Genomic DNA, 22963 nt, shown 5'->3' with positions numbered 1-22963 from the left:
AGGAACGCTGAAGAGACAGAGCTGATATCAAGATACAACTTTATTAAGGAAACAGTGATTGAAAACAGTACTGTAGACCATCTAAATGTAGGACCAAGATGCTTTTGAGAATGCAGTATGAACTTGGCACTAAACATTTTTAAGGAGCTATACAAAAAGGGTAGGGGGATGGTTAGGACAACCTTTTTTCTCTAGCAAACTGCTCAGACGCAGACTAGTTCACGTAACAGATTTAGGATATCTAGGCACTGATGCAATATGCTTTGATGAGTCCCACGTGAAGCACTGTAGAAACGGCTGCAATCACTGCTCATGCTTACATGGGAAAAAATAAATAAGAAGTTAACAACAAACTCTCCTCTATAATACGAAACAGATCTGTCTTATGTGAAATCAGAAGTTCTCCAAGAAGGAAGCTTCTCCCAGTGCTGCTAAGGATTCCCAAAGGCGTTCTTGGAAACAGCTGTCAAACATGCCGCTTATTTCCTCTCTCAGCTCCCTCAGCAGAGGCACTGTGGACTTACCATCTGCATTCAGAATTTGCTCGAAAAATTTACCCCAGAAATCACAGCCAACAGTCCTAAAATAAACAAAGCAACTTTCAGTGAAACCAGTATGCACACATGACACATTAGTCAACGCTTCCATTTATATTCAGCATTAAATGCCCTGGGAAGATCAAGACTAAAACAATACTTACACTCACCTGAAAAAATACATAAAAATTAAACAATATTGTTAAGTTTACTTGGGTTTCTCTTTCTCCAGTAGGCTTCTGCATAGTAATTAGACAGACTGTTTCACAGTGCTATCCAAATCTTTTTTTTACAGTTACTTCCCCTAGCATACCCAATGCGCGGTTTAGAGTCAGCTTAAACTCCCTTACTTCACTTCACCCCTCCTTCTTCCAGAGCTCTCATACAGACAGTATTACAAAGACAATTAATAAACCCTCTGTTTCACAGATATAGATGCACAACTTGAATAAAAATGTTAAGTGACTCATTAAATGCTAAGAAAGCTTGCATCAGAGCTAATGCTTCGTCCTTCAGCCTCGCACTGAGGACCGCAGACTGTGCAGCTTCTGACTAAGGCGCTCTTCCCCTTTAAGCCAGGAGTTACACTGGCTTCTGAAGAAATTATCTGCCTCTGCTTTATGCAAGTGACTCACAGAACAGCAGCCATGCTCTCAGAGAGAATCTGGCTTGTACTATTACACTAATAACTCTTAGGTTTTCTAAGATAATGCAGTCACACAGAATCCAAAAGACATGAGTACATTTCCTTCACAGCAAGTAAGAGACATAGCAGAGGATGTTATGTGTTGGTAAGGATGTCTAAGGAGCCGAGTGGTAAAAATAGTCTAGAACTTCAAACACAGCTTCTTTATGATAGCTGTTATCAGCCTGCACTGATGAAGTTTCCTAAAATAACGTGGTGAAAATAGAAAAACTAAAAAACACTGTAGGAACTGAGATATCTCCGTACTCGTCCTCTAATACCAGTAAGGTTAAAAATCCCCCCCCAAAAGAGAGATTAAGTCAACCTTATATTAATGCTCAAGAACAACAAGAACTTGATCAGAATTTACATTCTACCTTCCCAGAAGCGTTTACTACAGCATTCAAATTAAGCACTTTGCATTCATTCTGTCAGCTTCTGAGGGGGGAGGGGAGTCCTGCTTTAAGTGCCATTAGCCCCCCAAGGCCATTTTTGCACCTTGCCTTACAATTCTTGACTTGCAAGCGTAAAGCACAGGAATAATGAATAACCATCCACTAACTCCTCTCAGAGTGAAGCACTTTAACTGGGCAGGCCATTCTGGTTGATGAAGACACCCTGCAGCAGTAAACTAACTTGCTAAAGATTTCTTGAGAACTTACTGAAAGCTTCAAATTGACTGGAGGAAGAGTCATCAGTTGTTAATAAGAACCAGACACACCAAAAGATCTAAGTGTGAACGCAGAGCTTTGCCAAAGAAGATTCTGTGCAGGTTGCTTATTCCTGCATAACAAAGTGCCCCATTTATGCTGTTGCTACAACAGTTCAGTCCAACAGGTTAGTCTAAGTGCTTTAGATAAGGTTTTCAATATCAAGAATTGCAGGAAACGTAAGAAAGGATGAATGATTCCAGCATCCAAGTAAAATAACAAAACAGTGACAAAAAGAAACAGAACGGAAAGGTTAAATTCTTAATTTCTATTCCCAACTTCAAAAAAAAAAAAAAAGAATTCATAAATTAATATACTTAAGTAAGAGATGAACCATTACAAGCTGGGTTCAGCATTACAAAACGTACGTCCAGGCTTTGCCTTCTCCTTCCTTAAGATTCCTCTAACCCCTTGCAGCTCCCAGTGCCCTTCTACTCAAGTATCTCTCCACATCCCACCTCTATCCAAAACCTCTTTCCTTTCAATCCAGTGCCTACAGCTTTGACCCAAATTCCTTTGCAGCTGACCCCCCCTTCCTCAACTCCCCATAATGGTCAGGCCTACTCTTCCACACTATTTCTACACCTGCTGCTCACATCAACCTGATCCAGTTACTAGAGTTATTGCTATTTTTCCTCCTCTCCACAATTGGATGAGGTCCCTAACACCCCTCCTCAGCTCAGGCCTTGTTTGGCTTTGCCTGCTGCAGCTCAATTTCATCTCTTGTAAAACAAAAAAAAAAAATGAAGAATATAAAATATAAAAAAGCAACACGTACCAGAATCGTATCCTACTATCCCAGCAAAACATCACATAAAAAGATAAAAGGATCATGTCAGAGAAATGAATGTATGGGAGTCCTATTTTTCAAGACATAGCAGATTTACTTAAAGATATGAAATATTGTTATATTTGTCAGTAGAGAACAGAAGCCAGTTTCCATCAGCAGTTTAGCTGCTGGGTTTTTTTCCTCAGTATTCCTGAAACTAAGACATTATAAAATGCAGATTTACTGCCAACCTATAAATCATTGATATTCATAACCACAGAGATAAATTACACTGGGTGATTTTGTGCCTACTGCATACAACACCCCTAGCTACAGGATACAGCATGGAATATATAGTCAAGATTCAGCAGAAGCTTGCTATAGCTTCCTAACTACTGGTATCACTCTACAACTGTGTGTAAGAAACAGATACACGCAGAGTAAGGAGGGGAGAGCTTTTATACCCCTCTATAAAGCTGAAGATGAAATTTTTTTCAACTCTAATGGTTGAATACAACAAACTAAGAAGCGTAAGTAATGCAGGTTGCTAGGGAACTGGACAAATCCCAAATCTGTAGGAGGTTTTCTTAAAGAAATGGTTACAGAAGGACATCCACGCTGACTAGGGCTAATCTACCATGATCCTGAATGCAGACCATTCTCAGGACATTTCTGTTACGAGCAGAGAGCTCTGGAAAATCCTAATGAAATGCTAAGGCTGAAAAATTCTATAGGATATGACTAATGAAATAAATAAGCATTTTGTGTAAGAACAAATAAAGGGCAAATGAAGACAGCTTTGTAGCTATAACATGCGTCTAAAAGGGAGCAGTATTAATTGATAACTGAGGACAAACACCATCACTTTCTAAAGAGTGGTTGCCTTTAATTGGCTTTCCTTCCTGTGCACGTATAAAATTAATACGGCTTCTGCAACTGTCCTAGACAGAAAAGCATTAGTGTCTTAGTAGCTCTTCAATAGAGTCCAGAATCAAGAAAGCAGAAAATCCAAATCACCATTTCTAAAGCAAAATGCTCGTGTAATTTTTTTCCTCACCACCCACGCACTTTCAAAGCTTGGTCTTTCAAGTCAAGAGAGAGACTAAGGCAGGTCTGAAAGGCAAGCAAAACAAACCAGCAGCACTGTAACCGGCCTGCACAGCCCTTGTTCAGCTTAGGACTCTCTCCTGCATAGCACTAAGGCTACTCCAGACTCACGTAGCGTATGAGTTTCAAAAATGAAGCCCCCACGGAACTTCTGTTTTTAGCAACAGCACTAAAATGTGCGTTCTAAGCTTCGAAGATAGTACCACTGTAAACAAAGTGAAGGAAACTGGAAGAAGCGTGCTCCTTCACAGCAGCCTCTTCTGTAAAAGGACTTACTTGGATACATTTTGGCTGATTTTCCAGATGGAGTTCTCTTGATAGACCTGGACATGATCACCAAACAGCATCAAATGGACTATATCTGCAATGCCAACCAAGTCTGCCTGCAATAACGACAAAGTTGAATTTCATTCAATTTCTGCAGTCCACTACAGATTTCTCAGGTTGGTGCTTTTGCATATTTAATTCTGAATTGGTCTTTGCATCAGAATCTTCAGGTGTTAAGCAGCACAACTTCAAAAGTAGAATTCTGGTCTTACTCTGAGCTCTTAAATAGATACAGCAGTCACAGACACTCAGCAGCTCCAGAACAATGCTGCTACTTCCTTCAGCTAATGCCAAAAACCTAAGTCAGATGAGAAATTCTCTTTATTTAGTATTTATTTGTCAGCGTTTTCCATAAGTTTTTTTAAAATAGAACTTAAGCAAAGATTTTGAGAAGGAAACGTAGACACTAAGATATCCTGATGGATATATTTACCTGATAAGGAAGGGAACTTTTCGCCAGAAGCTGTTGTCCATGAGGGGTCTGAGATATTGGAAAGCTGTTGGGCAAGCTTACTCGAGACTGCAATCTTAAATCCAGACTGTGAGAGAAATCTACTATCTTCAGAGCTCTCGCCATCTCATCATTAGCAAATGGATCACAGATCCTGAGAGGAGAAAGCAAGCAAATCAAGCATGAAGAAATCCAACTTAAATAGAAAAAAAACCACAACAACAAACAAACAAAAAAACCCAAGTGCAGTGAAGGTGAGTCTTAGCTATGTCAATGCTCCCCTCTGACGGTTAGCTTAAGAACTGCTTCTGAACAGACGTCACGTGAAAGAGAAAGCAGCTGGCAGCCTGAAGCTGATACCAGTATCTCCAGAGCACACAATAGGAAATACTAAAGGGTTACAGATGCTGCTGCTTTTATATTCGCCCCAGTTATGTGAAACATAGTTGGTGGAACGAGAAAATAACTTTCTAGCACTTTTCCCTCTTTCCAGAACTCAACATATTTTTACGTAAGAAAGAATTAAGCATTATAATACTTCATTGAACCTTTCCTGGTCTACACAGCAGCGAGCACAAACCGAAAGGGTGGGAGGGGGAGTACCTGTATAAATGACAGTGTACTGCCAAGCCACTAACATAAACAGATCATCTGTTCTTTGTCTTCTAATTTCTTGTTTTACTGATACCCAGGACCACAGGCAAGTTATTTACCACATTCAGTTAGCTGTCTGGTATGTTGGTAAAGCAGAAATTTGGGAACACTGGCAAAAACATTCTCCTTAGTATCATATAGACTTTACAGCATCGCTGTACACCATTTCTTGGAAGGAGGGAGGCGCTGAAAGGAAGGTTGATTCATACACATAAACTAACCTGTCACCCAGAAAGAATATTTCTGGCCTCAGATCTCCGTGGACGATCTCTGCTTTGTGGAGCTTCTCTACCACACCCAGAAGATTATGAACAACCAGTAGGATAACTTCCTCTTTAATGGGCTTACAGCCACAAATAACATCCTGAAAACAGGGAATAAACATGCATTTATATGCCGTTCTACCTCAGATTAAGTTAAATACTTATAGCTTACCTTTCCACCCCCCAGCCCACCCCACTCATCTATACAGAGATAAAGGTCCTACCCTAAATTCAGTATAACCAGATTTTGCCTGTGAACAGCCTAGCCAGAATTAAAATAACCATGAGCTCTTAGACGACACTATTATTCAGAAGAGGACAAAAGAGCAGCAGGAGGAAGTTGAACTGAAAGCTGAATTTACTATTTTATTTATAACCTATTTAATTTATATGCAACAATCCAAAGTGCACTTTCTAGACTTAACTTAAAATGTAAATCCTTGAACAAGGCACTGGAGTGCTATGACCTTTCAATAGCAGACTGGAAGACTGGAACTCAATAGAAGATGCCAAGCTAAACATAAAAGAGTTTTAAATGCAGAAGTTATTGTGGAATAACATGCAGTTCTTGGCTCAGACTGTTTATCACTCCTGAATAAAGAAAAAGTGAAGAATTGGTTTTTTTCCGAAGAAGAACATGATCTATAAAAGAGAAACCAGCTCTAACTAAAACTAGAATAGATAGCCTCGGTTTGAATGTAGGTAAAGCAAAAAAGATCTAGATTGCAGGAGTGTGTTTATTTAGTCAGCATTGCCTGACACTCACTAATAGTACCTATGCAAGTGTTTGTGGCCTTCTACAATCGTACTTGGTTTATCTGTACTGACCACAAGCGTGAAGCGATTTACGTCCCTGTGCAGAATAGCACAGCCGTCCCGGTACAGGAAACAGCTGCAGTTTTCACTGAAGCTTTGGTCATAGTCAGCATTCAAACGCTCACGTAGTTGAAGTGTGATATAAAAATCCCAAGGCACAGGCTGAGAATACACCTACATGGGGATACATAAGAACATTTATTTTAGGAACAAAGCAGAAGTTGCTCATTTTCATATTCTTCTTTTCCTCTTTTAAACACCGCTTTACCAAGGAACATGCTTTCCCCAGTCAGAAACCTTTAATATGCATCAGTAATTAGAAAGAGGACACGACGTAGCAGATCTTATGCATGGTATTCCTGAAATCATGATGAAGTTGTAGCTCATGGTATGAAATTAACATTTCACACTTCATGCAGAAAAGCGTTACCTGTCTTACCTTTATTGCAAATCCCTTCGCATCCAACTGAGGAAAGTTAGCTGGAATGGCAAAAAGCATTTTGTATTCTTCGTTGGTCCAGTGTTCCCATTTGATGCAGTAAGTCTCATTTCCTGTTATGAAATTTTACATTCATGAGCTGTCACAGCAAGTGTATGTCCAAACCGTTGACATTAGTCCCCATCTACACCACATAAAGCTTCTGTGGTTGAATATAAAGCGCATTTCAAACCAATTACAAGATAATTCAGGTCCCTTGCACTCCCCCGTGTCTTGCATACCTACCTAGCTCAATGTCTTTCTCAATCTCAGTGACAGGCAGAGAGCCAGCCTCCAAATGAAAATGTGGAGAAGCAGTCAACGACTCTGGTATGGGATCCAGAAGCTTTTTACGCTGTTCAGCAGTCCACAAGAACTGAGTTACATCATCACCTATGAAGACAATAAAAACAGATGAGCTCAATTTAAGTTGAGACTCTGAAAAGCTTATATCTGTTAGGGAAAAAAGTCTACCTGGATACTGGAAGCCTTTAACTTGGCTTTCCATCTTCAAGTCTAGTAATCTGTTCCCAATAGTTTCTTATTCTACACAATGAACATAACACTCGTCTTTGAAACTACCTTGTACAGGATCTCCTTATGAGGTTTCAGTAACACTACCAGTAATGTACTATAAAACTATTTTTGTGTGAAAGGAAGCTATGAATTAGATCGGGTTCATCTGCTCAGCCACAGTACAATCCAAACCCATTATTTTCTGAAATAACAGTCCTTTTTTAAAATCTGTCTCTGGATTAGACAATCAGCTGGTGATTTTTAAATGAAGGGTTTGATCGTAATTAACTTCCTTGAATACAGCAGGGTTTTGATTTCGGACAAAGTTGGACTCCAAGTCTGCTGCTCTCTGCAATAAGAATTTAATAGTTTACACCTCCCAGAAAACCTTCAAGAAAACTACACATAGTTGTGAGTTGGTTTTCCTTGCACAATAGAACAGAAGGTGTCATTTAATATAGATGAGTTCATCTATACAAAGCCAAGGTAGCCCAAGAAGCGTTGGCCTTCAACATCAGGCAGAGTAAAACAAGACCACTAGAAGGCTTCTGCCAACTTCCTTTCTCAAACACTATGACTAGTAATTGTCATAGTGCAGCTAACACATTTCAACTGTGATCCTACATTGGCAGCACTCTTACTTTTTACTAATCATTTAATTATTAGTATTTTTCTTCAAAAGGAAGTTTTTCTTGAAAAAGAAAACGGGAAAAAAACTGCCAAGAATCACTGAAGTTCATGAGAAATTTAGAGTCCAAACTAGAAGTACACAGTCTTCACTAGACTTCATCTAATTTTTCAATGTGGCAATTACTGACATATCAAGAGAACAGAGTGTGACGACAGAAAAAAAGACAAACAAAAACAAAGCCATCTTAACAGTTCTCCCTACCCTCCAGTCCAAATGTTTCATTTTGGACTTTCTCCTCATTACTCCTCCACGCTTCCTGAAGTAATACCTTAAATTCTCTGTCACCTTCACAGTTACGCCTCCTGGATGCATACAGGCACTCTATTCCACATAACTCAAATAGTACTGAGACACATAGTGCAGGAAGTGACGAGGTCGGTCACAAGACTAAGTAATGGGAAATTTACAGAAAGTAGAGTAGAATATAGGATGCACAGAAGCATTACAGGTTAGCATCAGCGGCAAGTTATTTGTTGCGGTTGAAATTCAGTTTAGTACTAACCAGTAATGATTTCACTGGTACTTCCAGAATCAGTCACTGGTTCGGCAGGCAAGCTCTGAGCAAGTTCCAGTTTCTCAGGGATGTGCAGGTATTTAATTGTGGATATTTGTGTAACAGAGGAAAGAGAAGATCCTGAAGAGACAGAAGAACCTGACAAATGAGTATCCTCCAGGCTCGCTTCCATGATTGGGCTGCAAATAAAGACATCAACTATTCAGACCTTCAGAAAATGCAGGGTCTAGATCATTGTAGCCTACTGAAAATATACTGCGCGCTCCCAGACTTCTTGAACAAAGAAGTCCTTTCCTAGCCTCACTGGAAAATGGACAGTTATGTTGGACTTCACGTCTGCTTCAATCATCTTATATTCAGAACCTTAGTCTACAAATGACTCTTCCATTAAACACGACTACTACAACAGAAGATACGCTGAATCCTTATTCCTCCCTTAGCTAACAAAGAATCATTCTTGCTTCTCCCTCCTAATTATAATCAGCATGGTTTCCAGGGAACTCACCAAGTAAACAAACATCTTCAGCTTGGTATACATGCTTACATGCTAACAGCTAGCAAATAAAATTCAGTTGTGAACTAAGAAGATACCACACAACAGGTGCTCTCTGCTTTACAGGGGTAAGAAACAACACATTATTTGCCAATTTTTTCTTTCCATCTTACTTCCTCTGCAGAGGAAATCTAAGACATAGTCATCCGATCCATTTCTATATGCTGAAATGACTAATGAAACAAACCAGTACAAAAGGAACTTATTAGTCATCTTTTAATTTCTGGTTACAAAGACAGAATGCATTTATGAAATTCTTCACCAATTAATTGGTAGAAAAAGCATAGAGTTAAGTCCTTCAACACCTAAATGAGTTTGCTATTACCTCTTAAAACTGCTGAATGCAAAACGGACCGTGACCTAGAGAAACAGCAGCATTCGTCGTAAAAGAAAATTGTTTCTTCTAGAACAGGAGTAAAACCACAACCAAGAAGACATAGGAAAAAGGGCTTAAGATGTAGCGCTGTTAATTACCTCAGTTTATTTACACAGAGAGCATCACTGTATGTTCCCTCACAAACTGGTGTTTTCTCATTCAGAGGTGCACTCTTGGGTTCTGGACAGTCTTCCTTCAGAACACTCTGTGAATAAGCAGGAGCTGGGATTCTCTGAGCTACCACCCCATGAAAGGGAGTTGAGGCCAGATGGGCAGCCCTAACAAAGTCACACGTGTCTTCCGGGTTGGCACAAAGGCTTTTGTGTTTGTAGGAGCCTGTCACAATCGCATCTTCAGTCAGAGGTTCAATTCCGTGCAGCTCATCCTGAAACAGGTAGGAAAAGATTGAAAGCATGTAGGTTTTGTGTCAAATTATATATACGTATCTAATTTAAAACTGAAAAGCTGTCTTCCACTCCTCCTCTCCACTAGGAAATTCAGAAGTTCTGCCAAGACGTGCTTCAAACGTAACTTCCTTCCAGGAACAAAAAGAACCCATGACATGCGTCATACAAGCAATTACTAAATACGTCATATTATGTCACATCTACTCTTTTTTAAGCTTATCTCCAAGTATGGGAATAGAATTTATTCACTGAGTTTTTCAACTAGTCTATATAAATCTCCCTATACAGTGTTATTTCTCTACTGTCTTCAACCCCCTCACGTTCCACGCGACTCTTCTAGTCATTCCAGTCCCACAATTATCCCTCACCCCATCAATATGAAAAGCATTTCCCTTCCCCATCTTCTATCCCATCACCTTCTGACTTGATTTTGACTCTGTCTTTGCATACTCTGTTTATGTCATTTATTCCAACTGAGTTCCTGAAACCTAACTGTAATGTACTTGCATACGTTTTTCCCCAACCAGAAAGCCTAGCACTATTACACTCTAGAGTGTTGCAGAGCTGCCATATACTTTTAAAGGTTACTTGGTTTCTAACACTCCAGAAGTGCCTCTCAGTTCAATTACAAGCATATTATTTATATGTTGGGCATGGAAGGCACACATGTGAAACTACACTCTGCAGACATCCAGACTGACTCTAGAACCAAGTTTAACATGAAGCTCACCACGAATTACTTAACTCTACTTAGTATTTCATATTGCAACTGTCCGTAAAATCCTTCTCAGCTCAGAATAAAATCCTTTCATTCTTTAAAGTGAGATTTTCAGAACCAGTCTAACGACCTATTGCAGCTTGCAGTAGTTAAATCCTTTAGTGAGACAGTAATTTCTGCCTCTACTGAAAGCTTTACAAATATCTGCAAAACTTACATATAAAGATGGGGGAATCAAGACAGCTTAAGAAACAAGTACAGAGGTTTAGAGGTGTCAAATATGTGGCTCTCCAAGTGACAGAATCTGAAACATTTGTTTGGATGAGTAGCAAGAAAATGGATGAGTAGGAGACAGTGTTTCGGAGTTGTACTCAACCATACGGGCTTCTTAAAATTTTGGAGTGAAGAATCCTGGCCACTAATCTGTGGCTTAAAATTTAGGAAGATTCCTTACCATCATCCTCATAAAAGTCACCTTAAGGCCTAATATAAACACGAATTTTCCAATGTAATTTTAAAATGATTCTACAGTTCTACGAACGTCACCCAATTCATGTATTGCCATGCTAGACAGAAGCTTAGGATCCTTGCTTATCTCACGTTAGTCCAGCCGTAGAATTTTCTACCCCGATTTCTCCTTGACAGGAGATCTCCCATGGTGTAAGCTGTTTCCTTACACAGGCTTCTGGTGTTAAGTTTTCCTTCGCAGCGATAGAATCCGGAGGTTTGCGAACAGCAAGAGGGCGCCGAGCAGTTTTCTGTGCATGATCTGCAGAACGACTAAGAGTTACATGCCATTAAATATTTGTTGAAGGTTGGAAGCTACTAGAACAGACTCCTCTCAAGAGTTTAATCTACTGAATATCTCAATCTACAGCTTTCTACTACAGAACTACCAATAAATCACAATATATGCTCTCTAGAATAAAGAAAGCTTATAAAACATCCTGAATAGTTCTAGATCTAAGAGGGACGGCAGGACAATGTCTTTTCATCACAGCTTCACAAGTAGGGCAATGAGGAAAAAATACAAGTAAAAAAAGCCCGCAACCATATAGGTAAGAGCCAAGTCAAGATGACCTATGCTACTTGTAAAAAAAATTAAGATTATTCTCAGACAAATAAACCTATCTTCATGTAATTTCAGTTCAGATTCTGGTTACCGGCTGCTGCCTAAGGGCACCTCCATTCTTTCTGGGGAAACAGTATTCTACATTACTTCCAATGAGTTGTACCCACAAATTCTCATTGCTGGCAAACAAAACCCTTCACATTACCTTTGTAAGTGAAGCTGTTTCACCCCCAGTTCTGTTGCACTGGAGAAGGTAGGCTCTTGTAGTCCCAAAGGTGGTGAAGGCTTTGTTACCTCTGCTGGCTGTAGAAACAAAGCCATATTTTTGATTCTACAGTGATGAAACGATAAACCATGCAACAATATTCCAAGAACATTATGATAATCTCAAATGGATTATTAGAGCATTGACAGATTAATAATTATTTTTGGATGTTTTTATTTGTACTTAATTTGCTGGCATAAGAAAGAGTCCACTGCTTAATGCAGTTAAAATGAATAGATTTTACTCCTTGCGACCCTACGTTTTTGGTTTTTTTTAAACAGGAGATTTTAGCTACACTGCAACTGTTAACAACACAGGCAAGCACTTACACAGCTTACATCAAATACAGAATATTCTGCATTTCATCATGTAAAAATACTTATTCCTAAGGTTTTAGAAGTGAGAACTGTGGTGGGGAGAGGGAGGGAGATTGTAAGAGTGTGTATCTTATTAGCCCAGTGGACATAATTGAGTAAAGGAAAACTCTGGAAATAATTAGCTTTTACTTGTTATTTGCAACTAGAAAAAAAAATGGCATTTAAGAACTGCTGCCAACAGAGTAACAGTTTGGTGGGGGTAGTGGGTTTTTTTGTTTGTTTGTTTGATATTGTTGAGTTGATAACATACTAGCTTTAGCTCTTGCTGAACAATGCTTACACAGCATCAAGGTCTGTTTCTCATGCTGCCCTGCTGGGGGCGAAGCAAGCTGGGAGACAACACAGCTGGAACAGCTGATCCAAAATTAAAGGGACATTCCTTTCTATTTGATGTTGTGCTCAGCAAGAAAAGGTGGGAGAAAGGAGAAGAAAGTGTGAATGGGGGAGGGAGAGATGTTTGGAGTTGCAGCATCTGACTTCCCAAGGAACTGTTACACATGATGAAGCTTTGCTTTCCTGGAAACAGCTGAACATCTTCCTGTCAAAGGGAAGCAGTGAATGAATTCCTTATCTTGCTTTATCTATTAAGCTGTCCTCATCTCAACCCACTGTGCTGAAAAAGCACTGTCTAGTTAGACTACACGACTCGAAGCCATTGATTTACACCCCTGTACTGAAAGGGCATTTAAACATTTATCTGAATTTTCATTTACTGGGTGACACCGAGTGTACGTGTACAACAGACTGAAATAGCCTTTCAAAAATAGGAAAACATATTAGGCAAGAAAAAGAAAATATTGCTCCTCTGGTATTTTGAAATTGTAGCTATTTGTAGAAATGCAGGTAAATGAGGAGGACAACACCTGCTCATGTAATTGTTGCCGTTTGTCATTTTCTTTCTCCTTCAGTTTCTTCTCCAGTTCCTCAATTTTCTTTTTTATTTCTTCCTTCTTCCGCGCTATGGTCTGCATCTCCTCTAAGGAAGAAAAGCTTGTAAGGCACAACGTATATTCACATGATCTGTGCCTCACGCCTGAATTCTTTAAACAGAGGCTAAAACCCTGGTCTGCTTTCCCCAGCTCTGGGTTAAATGTTAAGCTGTTAATTACAATACCCTCAGAATACTTCAGACTAGCTAAATAATTATTCCAGTAGAAAAAAAGCAGCTGCAATAATAGAGTGTGCTGGATACTGACAAGAAATAAGTACATTTCATCTCAGAAAGATGGAAGTCATTCCATTTTGAAGCATACCTTCAGCTTTCATTCTTGCTTTCTTTCTGTAGACTTCAGCTCGAATCTCTTCAAAAGAGAATTCTTCCACTCCAGCGTAAACTTTGTCTTTGCAGTACATCACCACCTCTTTCTTCTCCTGGGTATCCTGATGGTCATTCTGCACCCGTCGTAGAGGGTCCTCCTCTTTCTCAGGCTTGCGAGCACTTAAAACGTGGTTTATGCTGGGTTCAATCTTGCAGGGAGTCCTGAAAAAAAAAACCACAAAAACCAAAAAAACCAAGCAGTTATTACTTGGTTTATATGCACTTCACTAAAACACAGAAGAGACAGTACAGGTGAGAAAATAGCTAGTTTCACAATCTAGCTGCACAAGTCTAAAGACATTCTTTGGATAGACAAAGGAGAGAATGATAGCACATGAAAAGGAATAGAAAAATCAGAGTTGTGTAGTCAAGGAGAAATAGCATTGTTAAGGTCCACTCAAGAGCAAGTGGAATTCTCATGATACTCCAAATTGCTGCGCATTCCAGATTGCTGTTTTTACTTCAGCTCCATCAATCCATGTAACCACATGAATTACAAGTCCCTAATCATCCTACAAAACAGTTTACGTGGCAAAAAAACATCTACAGATGCGCTCAAAGAAACAGCAGGACTTAAAAGGTCTCGAGTTAGACTGAGCTTACCATTTTAGATTAAGATTAAAAAAATTAAGACCAAATAAAAGCAGCTAATTTGCTCAGGGAGAGCATTCTGCATACCAAATGACAGAAAAAAAATTCCCTGTTACAAAAATTAGAGTCTGTGCAGTGAAGGGGGCCAATAACATCCAATTCCTTAGTGCTGCCAGTTCTTTCTGGAAGTGCTACTTGCTAATTTTCAGGAGAAGAATCAATTTGTACAAACTTGTATTTAATAATCCAGATGTCTCCAGCAATTATCTGTTCTTCAGTAAATGGTGATCAGCGCAACTGACCTAAAAATCACGTCTGGAAACAGTTACTTAAAAGAATTCTATTTTTTATCTATATTTTATATACATACATATGCTCCCTTCTGTAAATAATAAGTATTTATCTAAGAGAGACCAGTACGTCAAGAAATCTAGTTCTCTCTCAACAATGCCACAGAAACAGTCTTAGTGGTTGGGAAATATTCTGTTTAAGCTGTCTTAAGTTCCAGTATGCCCTTGGTCAGAGCTACTCTGCAGTCCACGTGCAACGTGCAAAACACACAGGAAAGATCTATGCTGTTAGACACCTTTCAGTATGCTTAGATTAAATGCACTTCAAAACCAAGGAAGCGGTAAGCAACATCAAACATTCTTTTCCACTCCTCTCTTTTTAGTGAAGAAACTGCTTTCTGTGGCCATCATTAGGTGCCAGAAGGAAGGTAAGCAGCTTTGCAAAATAATCCATTTTCCTCTGCTGTAACAAAACAGAGCAACCCCATCTCCTGGGATCGATCAGTATTTCAGTGAGCACTGTGTGAGCAGGAAGGTAATTTCAGGCAAAACAGCATACTCCTCCATAACCTAAGCAACAATGTTGTCATGGAAACTTTGATAGCTAGTTTCAGAATAAGACTCCAGATAGACGGAGCGCAGAGTCCCTTAAACAGAGGAAAAAAGGCAATAATAAGCCTGGGTCAATTTGGAGCTGCTTTCACTGAAAAGAGCATCCTGAGACAGGTCACTATGGTATTCTGTCAGTGCGCTGAGTTAAGCTAACAAACTGTTTAACATGTATAAATGTACTGTTGGCTCCTACATAATGAACAGTTCAATATTTCTCATGTTCTGATGCACCTTTCACTGAAGCCTTTGCCATCAAGCTGAAATATTAAGAGCTTCCAGGCTGACATCTTAATTCTCTTAGAGCTAGAAGCTTGATTACTTGGCAAAGAATCAGATTAGCACAATGCAGCTTCCATAGTTTCAGTGCAGTTCTCACTGCAAACTGAACACTCACATGACTTGCTGCTGAGCTGACTCTTCCACGTACGGGGTGAAACTTGGCTTTGGACAGGGCACTTCTACACCGGAATTTGCACTGCTGCAAGGACGCTGAGAAAGGAGAAGCAGGTGTTAGCAGCCTGAAGATTCATTTTTAGACTCTACTTTCATTTAATAACAGAATCCCCCTTTTTCCCAGTAGTTGGCTCGTTTGTCAGCTTTGTTACAAAATATTAAACCCATCTGCCTATTCAAAATATTCCTAGGTCCTCAGACAGAAAGTGTTACATTGTAAGGATATTACAAATTGGCATCTTTTCCATGCAACAGTTGACTTACCCATTCTCACTCAGTCAGAAACCTCTTTCCACTGTGCAGCTTTCAATACCTCAAAGCAGTCACCAAAGATTACCCTTTCATTGTAATACAAGACAGAATGAACAACGTTTCACTGAAGAGGATTAAAACATCCCAGAATCATAGAGGTAGAAGGGTCCACTGGAGATCCTCCAGTGCAGCTCCCCTTCTAAAGGTTTCCTCCAACACGTTGCACTGGAAAGCATCCAGGCGGGTCTTGAGCATCTCCAGAGGTCCATCACCCTCAAAATAAAGATGTTTTCCTCACATTTGTATGGAACTTGCTGTGTTCCAATTTGTGCTCGTTGCCCCTTGATCTGTCACCAGGCAACGCTGAAAAGAGCCTGGCTTGATCCACTTGATTGGCGTCCTTCAGATAGTTATAAACACTGATTAAGATCCCTTCGAGCCTTCTCTTATCCAGGCTAAACAGTCCCAAGTCTCTCAGCCTTGCCTCCTAAGGGAGATGCTACAGGCACTTAATCATCTTCCTGGCTCTCTACCAGACCCTCTCCAGCAGCTCCCTGTCCTTCTAACTGAGGAGCCCAGAACTGGATGCACTACTCCAGATGTAGCCTCATCAGGGCAGAGTGGAGGGGGAAAAACACTTCCCTTGACCTGCTGGCCACACTCATTTTAATGTCTCCCAGAATACCATAGGCCTTCTTGGCCACAAGGGCATGCTGCTGGCTCACAGCCAACCAGTTATCCACCAGCACACCCAGGTCCTTCTCTGCAGAGCTCCTTCCCACCAGCTCAGCCCCCAACCTGTATTGATGCATGCATTTATTCTTCCCCAGCTGCAGGACTCTGCACTTGCCCTTGTTAAACCTCATCAGGTTCCTCTCCGTCCAACTTTCCAGCCTGCTCAGGCCTTGCTGAATGGCAGCACAGCCGTTTGGTGCGTCAGCCGGATTCCTCCCAGATTTGTATCAACAGCAAACTTGCTGAGGGCGCACTTCATACCTTCATCCAGGTCAGTGATGAAGCTGCTGAACAAGACCGGACCCAGTACTGACCCCTGGGGAACACCACTAGTTACAGGCCTCCAACTTGACTTTGCACTGTCGATTACAACCTCTGAGCTACACAAGTTAGCCAGTTCTCAACTGACCTCACTGTCCACTCGTCTGTCCCACGCATCTTAAGCTTACCTGTGAGGATATTACGTCAAAAGCCTTGCTAAAGTCAAGGTACTTAACATCCACTGCTCTCCCCTCATCTACCCAGCTGGTCATGACATCATAGAAGGCTACCAGATCAGTCGAGCATGATTCCATGTTGACTATTCCTGATAACCTTCTTTTCTTCCAATTGCTTGGAGATGACAACCAGAACAAGTTTCCCCGCTGCCTTTCCAGGGATGGAGGTGACTAGCCTGCAGTTCCCCGAATCCTCCTTCTTGCCCTTTTTGAAGACTGAAGTGACATTGGCTACCCCCCCAGTCAATCTTCAGGTACCCCTCCTATTCTCCATGACCTTTCAAAGACAACAGAGAGACGCCTGGCTATCTCTTCTGCCTTTGGGATCCATGGATTTGTGTGCATTGAGTTTGCCGAGACAATCTCTGGCCAGATCCTCCTTGACCAAGTGGAAGTCTTCCTTTCCCCAGACTCTCATCTCCAGGGTCTGGGATTCCCGAGGTTCGTTATTACCAGTAAAGACTGTAGCAAAGGTGTTCGATAACTCCACCTTTTCAGTGTACTCCATTACCAGGGTACCTATCTCATTTGGCAGCAGACCCATGTTCTCCCCTAGTCTTCCTTTTGCTATTGACATACTTAAAGAAGCCTTTCTTCTTGCCCTTGACTTCCCTCACAAGATTTACTTTCAAGTGGGCTTCAGCCTGCCTTCTTGCATCCCTGCATGCCCTGACAACATCCTCTACTCTGATTGTTTACTAAGCTGGAACTAGCAATCAGAGAACGGAGAAAACCTCAGGTATTAGAATATAGAAGCATTTGGGGGATCAGAATAAACATAAAGCAGCCTAAAACAAGGCAAATGATAAATGAAGTTTTACGTTAATAACTCTTCCTCCTCATTTTTCCCAGCTAAATTAACCCCGTGATTTACTGTAAACTTCTCAATTCACTTAATCAAATTTCTTTTTTATCTGACAGCAATTCTTCCAGGAGTTTCCATGAATTTCATCCCTTTTGCTTCCTTCTCTAGTTTTTGTTCCTAAGCTTCACTCTTAAGCACTTCTGTGCTGATAAGACTTACACACATATTTTATCATCTGATTACTTTCCATTCCTCCTGTCTAATCTACAGAGAGCAGGAGTATGCTGGAAGTTATCTAAGGACCAATGAAACAGAATTTGATTTCAGAGGATTAATTTCTTTCAGATAGCATCTTGGACCATTTCTCAAGAAGAATAAACACCTGTAGCATAACTTCTCCTTTTTATGTCCCCAGCATCAGTTTAAGCCATTGGAACAAGTCTTCTGTCATCCCTTTTTTCATCTCCTGACATATTTCTCTGTACAGTTAGGATAAATATTCAATTGCTACAGTTGGATTCCTTTGATGCCGAATCTTCCATTTTCATCACTGGCACTCCAAAACAGACTTGCAGAATGCTGTACATGTATTATTTTCGTAAGTTAGGTAACAATGAGTTCTTCCCTCAGGTTGTATTGTAGGATGTCAATTTAATTCTTGCTCCTTTTCCTATAGAAGAAACTTACGCTCAGCTTTTCCCTCTTTCTTATATTGCTTTTCTGCCCTTCAAAAAATTTGGCAGGCCAACTCTGCCAATTTTTGGTTAGCAAGTATCATAATTTGACTTAGGAAAACTTTAGTTTTCAAAACCTACTCTAGCAATATCAGCTTGTTAAGCTTGACTAAGCTACACAGGGCCAAGAGAGTCTTTGGGAAGAAACTAGGAAGTTCTACAGTTACCTTTAGAAATAAATTCCAGTGAAGTGTGAAAGAACATAACCTTTCTCACAGGGATTGGATGAAGACATTGGCTTACGTACACCTTCCTCTTTTTGCCAGTCCATTTTGAGCCTCCTTACCCTCCCAGAGTTCCAAGGTCCCGCGCTTAGCTCATTCTCCTTGGCCCTTGGAGCTGGAGGCTCTGTCCAACACTGCGGAGTAAGTATGGGAATCTCAGGTCCAGAAGCCAAAGCAGAATTTTCATCGAACACAGTAAAACCCGGATTATTTGAAAGCTGCTGAGAAGTTAGAGTCTGGAAGCTTCTGTTTTGGTTTGTGGCTGTAAGTAGAAAGATTTACACAAATTAGCCTTTAACCTATTGCATTTAGGTGCAAATTCTACAACAAAAGGGTCTAGGTTTTCCAATAATACGTTGTTTCAGCAACTGAATGTACCTTTAAGTGCATCTCCTACACGACTAACTGGAGCTCTCACTTTTTTCTTCCCCCTGCCTTTTAGATCTGCCAGCGTGCTTCTCTGAGGTTCTTCAGTTCCCAGAAGACCTGCATCATCAGTAGCTTCCTCAAGCCCCAGTAGCGTTTGCCGAGAAACGCGGGTCTGAAACTGCCTGAGAATATCAGAGAAATCAGAAAAATCTTCACTGTACCAGGTATCCACTGAGGCATGCAAAACTAACTTTAAGCTCGTCTCTTCAGCTAGAAGCTTACCTGTGATGAGACTGGAGTTTGTCCAAAGGCTCCGCCTTGCGACTAAGGCCTTCCTGGAAAATTATATCTGCTTTCTTAAAACTTCCTCTAGCCTCAAGTTCTTCTGCCCATGTAATATAGAGTTGTGCCAGTGTTGTACCAATTTCCTGACTATGCAGATAACTGTACAGATCCAAGGGCTCGTTGCAGCAATTTCCCTGAAACAACCCAAGTATTTCAAGGGGTGTCAATGTCTGCTTTTTGATAAGCCTGCAATGTTGCTTTTATTTCAATACAAGACTTGCAGGAGCAGTTCTTAGGTCAAGACATACTATTGCATCACGTCATAGCACACAGACAGAAAGCAAGCCACCAGGGGAAAACAAATGAGGAATACCTGCGACAACGCCTACACGTGTCAATATTACCTACCCCTTAATTCTAGCTTACGTATTCCAAGTATTGAATTTGTGTTTCTTTTCCTACAAGATTTTGTAAGATTTGCAGTAGTTGAAATATGTCATTTTAGCATTCCTGAGAACAGTTACTTTACCTAAATTACAATATATATATTATCAGTCTAGTGACTAGTAAATTAGCTGAAGAAGCTAGACTGGGGGACAAGTCCCTTTAAGGAGGCAAGAACAGCAACAAGACATACCAATGAAGAAACGGGGCAAGACCAGAACACGCAGGTTTTTCCTTAGGCTTAGGATGTGGATACAGTACAGTTACAAGTTAAAATAACCAGCAGGACAGATGTAACACCTAAAATGTATATTTAAATCCCTGAATACACACAGAATCAAGTTTCACTCATTCAAACCAGCTCGTTCACAAAATAAAGCAAAAAACATGACAGAGTATGTCACTATACAAACTGAATGACCCTGAAAAACACCTGAAGGTACTACTGACAGTTTGAAATAGAATTACAGAGTAAGGCTAGGCTTGCAGAGACAACTTCTAATACTGCACTAGTTGTACAACATACTCTTTTTCTAGCTAGTTTAAAGAAAATAGCTTAATTGTGCAAATGGCGTGACAAACACCGAGAAAAATCAACACTCGAGATTTTCACCAAACACTCACAAATTTGAGCCAGAGGCTAAGATAACGGGGATCTTGGTAGTATCTCTGCTGCTTGTTGAGAGCTTTCACTGCCCTTTCCAATACTGCAGAGAGATTACTCTCCTTTCCACCCTGGGGGAAGGTTTGCTCCGTCCACTTGATGTACCTAGGGATGGAATATATTCATAGGAATTCCGTTTTGAGTAAGATGCATGGCTTCTGTTACAGTACACAATGAGAGCTAAAATAGACCTTAGGAATAGTACTGAAACAGATACTACAGAATTATATGATATTTTAAAATAATTTTGTCTTTTAACAAGTTTATTATTAAATTACAGTCATATTTTTCTAAGCTGCTTGAAGGGCATCTAACACTTCAGTGGCATAGCTCTAACCATTCCATTATTTCTTCTGAAGTAGAAGGAAGCTTACCTGTCCCAGACATCCAGCGGATCATCTCCAGAATAAAATCTGATTTCTGATTCAAATTCTCTGGAAAACACATACATATTAACTATCCAATAGGTGTGTGTAACTATTAATGCTTTCTATTCTGTAAACTAAGATCTTTGGTCTCACTCACATCATTTTGTAAGTCCATAACAAAAAAGCTAAAATAGCATACATTTCAACTTGATATTTAGACACATAAAGTCATCCAGATGGTTCAGCACAGTCAAATCCTGGCACGATACGCACACATCTGTGCAGTCTCCTCACAAAGTCAACTTGGCTTCCTCAGGGAACATGTATTAGAAGATCAAACAATTAAAATATAACTGAATGGGTTCAGGGTACAAGATACCCCCCTTAAGTTATATAATCATATATATCTGCAGAAAACTGTATGCATAATAAGAATTGTAACCAAAGCCAAGGTGACTTGGCCCACGTAAGTGTCTCAGCAAGATAGGGAGTGCATACAGATATCTATATGTCATCACAATAGTAGGAAACATTTATCTCCTGAGAAATCATAGAATGGCTTAGGTTGGAAGGGACTCTAAAGATCACCCAGTTCCAACCCCCCACTTGCCAGCAGGTTTGCCAACCACTAAATCAGACACTAGATCAGGTGCCCAGGGCCCCATCCAACCTACCCTTGAGCATCTCCAGGGACAGGGCATCCATACCCTCCCTGGGCAGCCTGTGCCAGCACCTTACCACACTCTAGGTGAAAAATTTGCCCCACCATCTACCCTAAATCTTCTCTCTTAGTTTAAAACCATTCCCCATTACTATCACTATCTACCCATGTAAAAAAAAAACAATTGATCTCCCTTGTATTTATAAGGTCCCTTCAAGTACAGGAAGGCCACAATGAAGACTCTTTGCAGCCTTTTCTTCTCCAGGCTGAAGAAGCCCAACTCCCTCAGCCTATCTTCATAGGAGAGGTGCTCCAGCAAGCACTCTGAGCACCTCTGTGGCCTCTGCTGGACTCATTCTATAAGACACACATCTTTCTTGTGCTGGGGGCCCACTGCTTCAATTGATTATTGCATGAAAGAAAAAAAAACAAACACGCACTCCTTCTTATGAGCATTAGGTATTTTTCTCATTGGTCACATTTAAAAGCACAACAGAACCTCTCTAGTGTCTGATGTTTAAACACCCCATTGCTAACCTAAAAACAGTCATCTATGCCGCACAGCGCCCACAGCAACCAGACCTAAGCGTAACCTTGCTAGACATTCAGTTCTTTCAACATTTTTCCACCACCAGAGAAGTTAGCGGAGGGAGAGCAGGTATAGAAAAACCGCTGAGAAGGGAGGAAAATAAGGGGGAAAAGACAAACTCGGGCTCACTGTTTTCTGAGCTGAGCAGCCGTGTGGGTGGAAGCGTCCTGCTGAGCCAGGGCCTCCTGCAGCGTGGCCATCACCCGGCCCTGCCGCAGCGGCTGCACATTCTCCTTGCTCAGCTCCCACTCATCGTCGCAGCCCTGGGACATCTTCAAGCCCTGCACGATGGGAAAAAGCGATAAAACATCAATCAGGCGGGACACTAACCCGAAACCACGCAAACCTGGCTTTTGTTACCCAATTCCCCACACCGCCTGCATAGCCTTACACCGTACAGGCCTCACACTTCAGACAATATCAGGCGCTTCCCTTGAGAGGAACGGTATACCACCCAGAAAGGCCCAGACGGGCTGCAGAGACACGGGCTGCAGGCAAGCATCCCCCTGCCACAGGGATAGAGAGGAAAGAGCCGTTCGTTTCTCGGCTCCAGAACGGCGGCTCATGCCCTGGACGAACCCTCCCCCCCTCCCCGTGCCGCCCGCCCCCCCGCTCCCCACACGCACCCGAACGCCGCGGACCCCGCTCTGAGGCGACCGCGCGAGCCCCGCACCACAACGGCAGCTCCAGAGAAATTCAAATCTCCAACGGCCGCCAGCCTCTCTCTCATTGGCCACCCGGCTCACCGCGCGCCGCCTGATTGGCCAGCGCCCTGAGCCCGCTCCGC

General features: G+C 41.1%; 1 protein-coding gene across 5 annotated transcripts; it reads right to left on the bottom strand.

Annotated features, from left to right (window-relative positions):
- On the bottom strand, nt 1-22912 carry BUB1B (BUB1 mitotic checkpoint serine/threonine kinase B). Of its 5 annotated transcripts, none has more exons than XM_021403105.1 (21): nt 22803-22912; nt 22306-22457; nt 20933-20992; nt 20519-20663; nt 19448-19644; nt 19175-19347; nt 18859-19058; nt 15491-15585; nt 13539-13765; nt 13149-13261; nt 11849-11946; nt 11249-11351; nt 9545-9831; nt 8506-8696; nt 7043-7189; nt 6758-6870; nt 6331-6492; nt 5461-5603; nt 4568-4739; nt 4084-4190; nt 1-580 (listed from the first exon to the last, which is right to left on the bottom strand). In XM_021403105.1, the coding sequence occupies exons 2-21, from the start codon at nt 22446-22448 to the stop codon at nt 394-396; spliced, it is 3063 nt and encodes a 1020-aa protein (XP_021258780.1). In that variant the 5' UTR covers nt 22449-22457; nt 22803-22912; the 3' UTR covers nt 1-393. The 5 variants fall into 5 exon arrangements, with proteins under 5 accessions (XP_021258780.1, XP_021258782.1, XP_021258783.1 ...); XM_021403107.1 differs by lacking the exon at nt 22803-22912 and adding an exon at nt 22568-22768; XM_021403108.1 differs by lacking the exon at nt 22803-22912 and adding an exon at nt 22575-22768.

Source organism: Numida meleagris, chromosome 6 (genome assembly GCF_002078875.1).
Source record: "Numida meleagris isolate 19003 breed g44 Domestic line chromosome 6, NumMel1.0, whole genome shotgun sequence".
NCBI lineage: Eukaryota > Metazoa > Chordata > Aves > Galliformes > Numididae > Numida > Numida meleagris.
The sequence above is the reverse complement of the archived record's forward strand: the minus strand, read 5'-3'. Positions and strand labels throughout refer to the sequence as shown.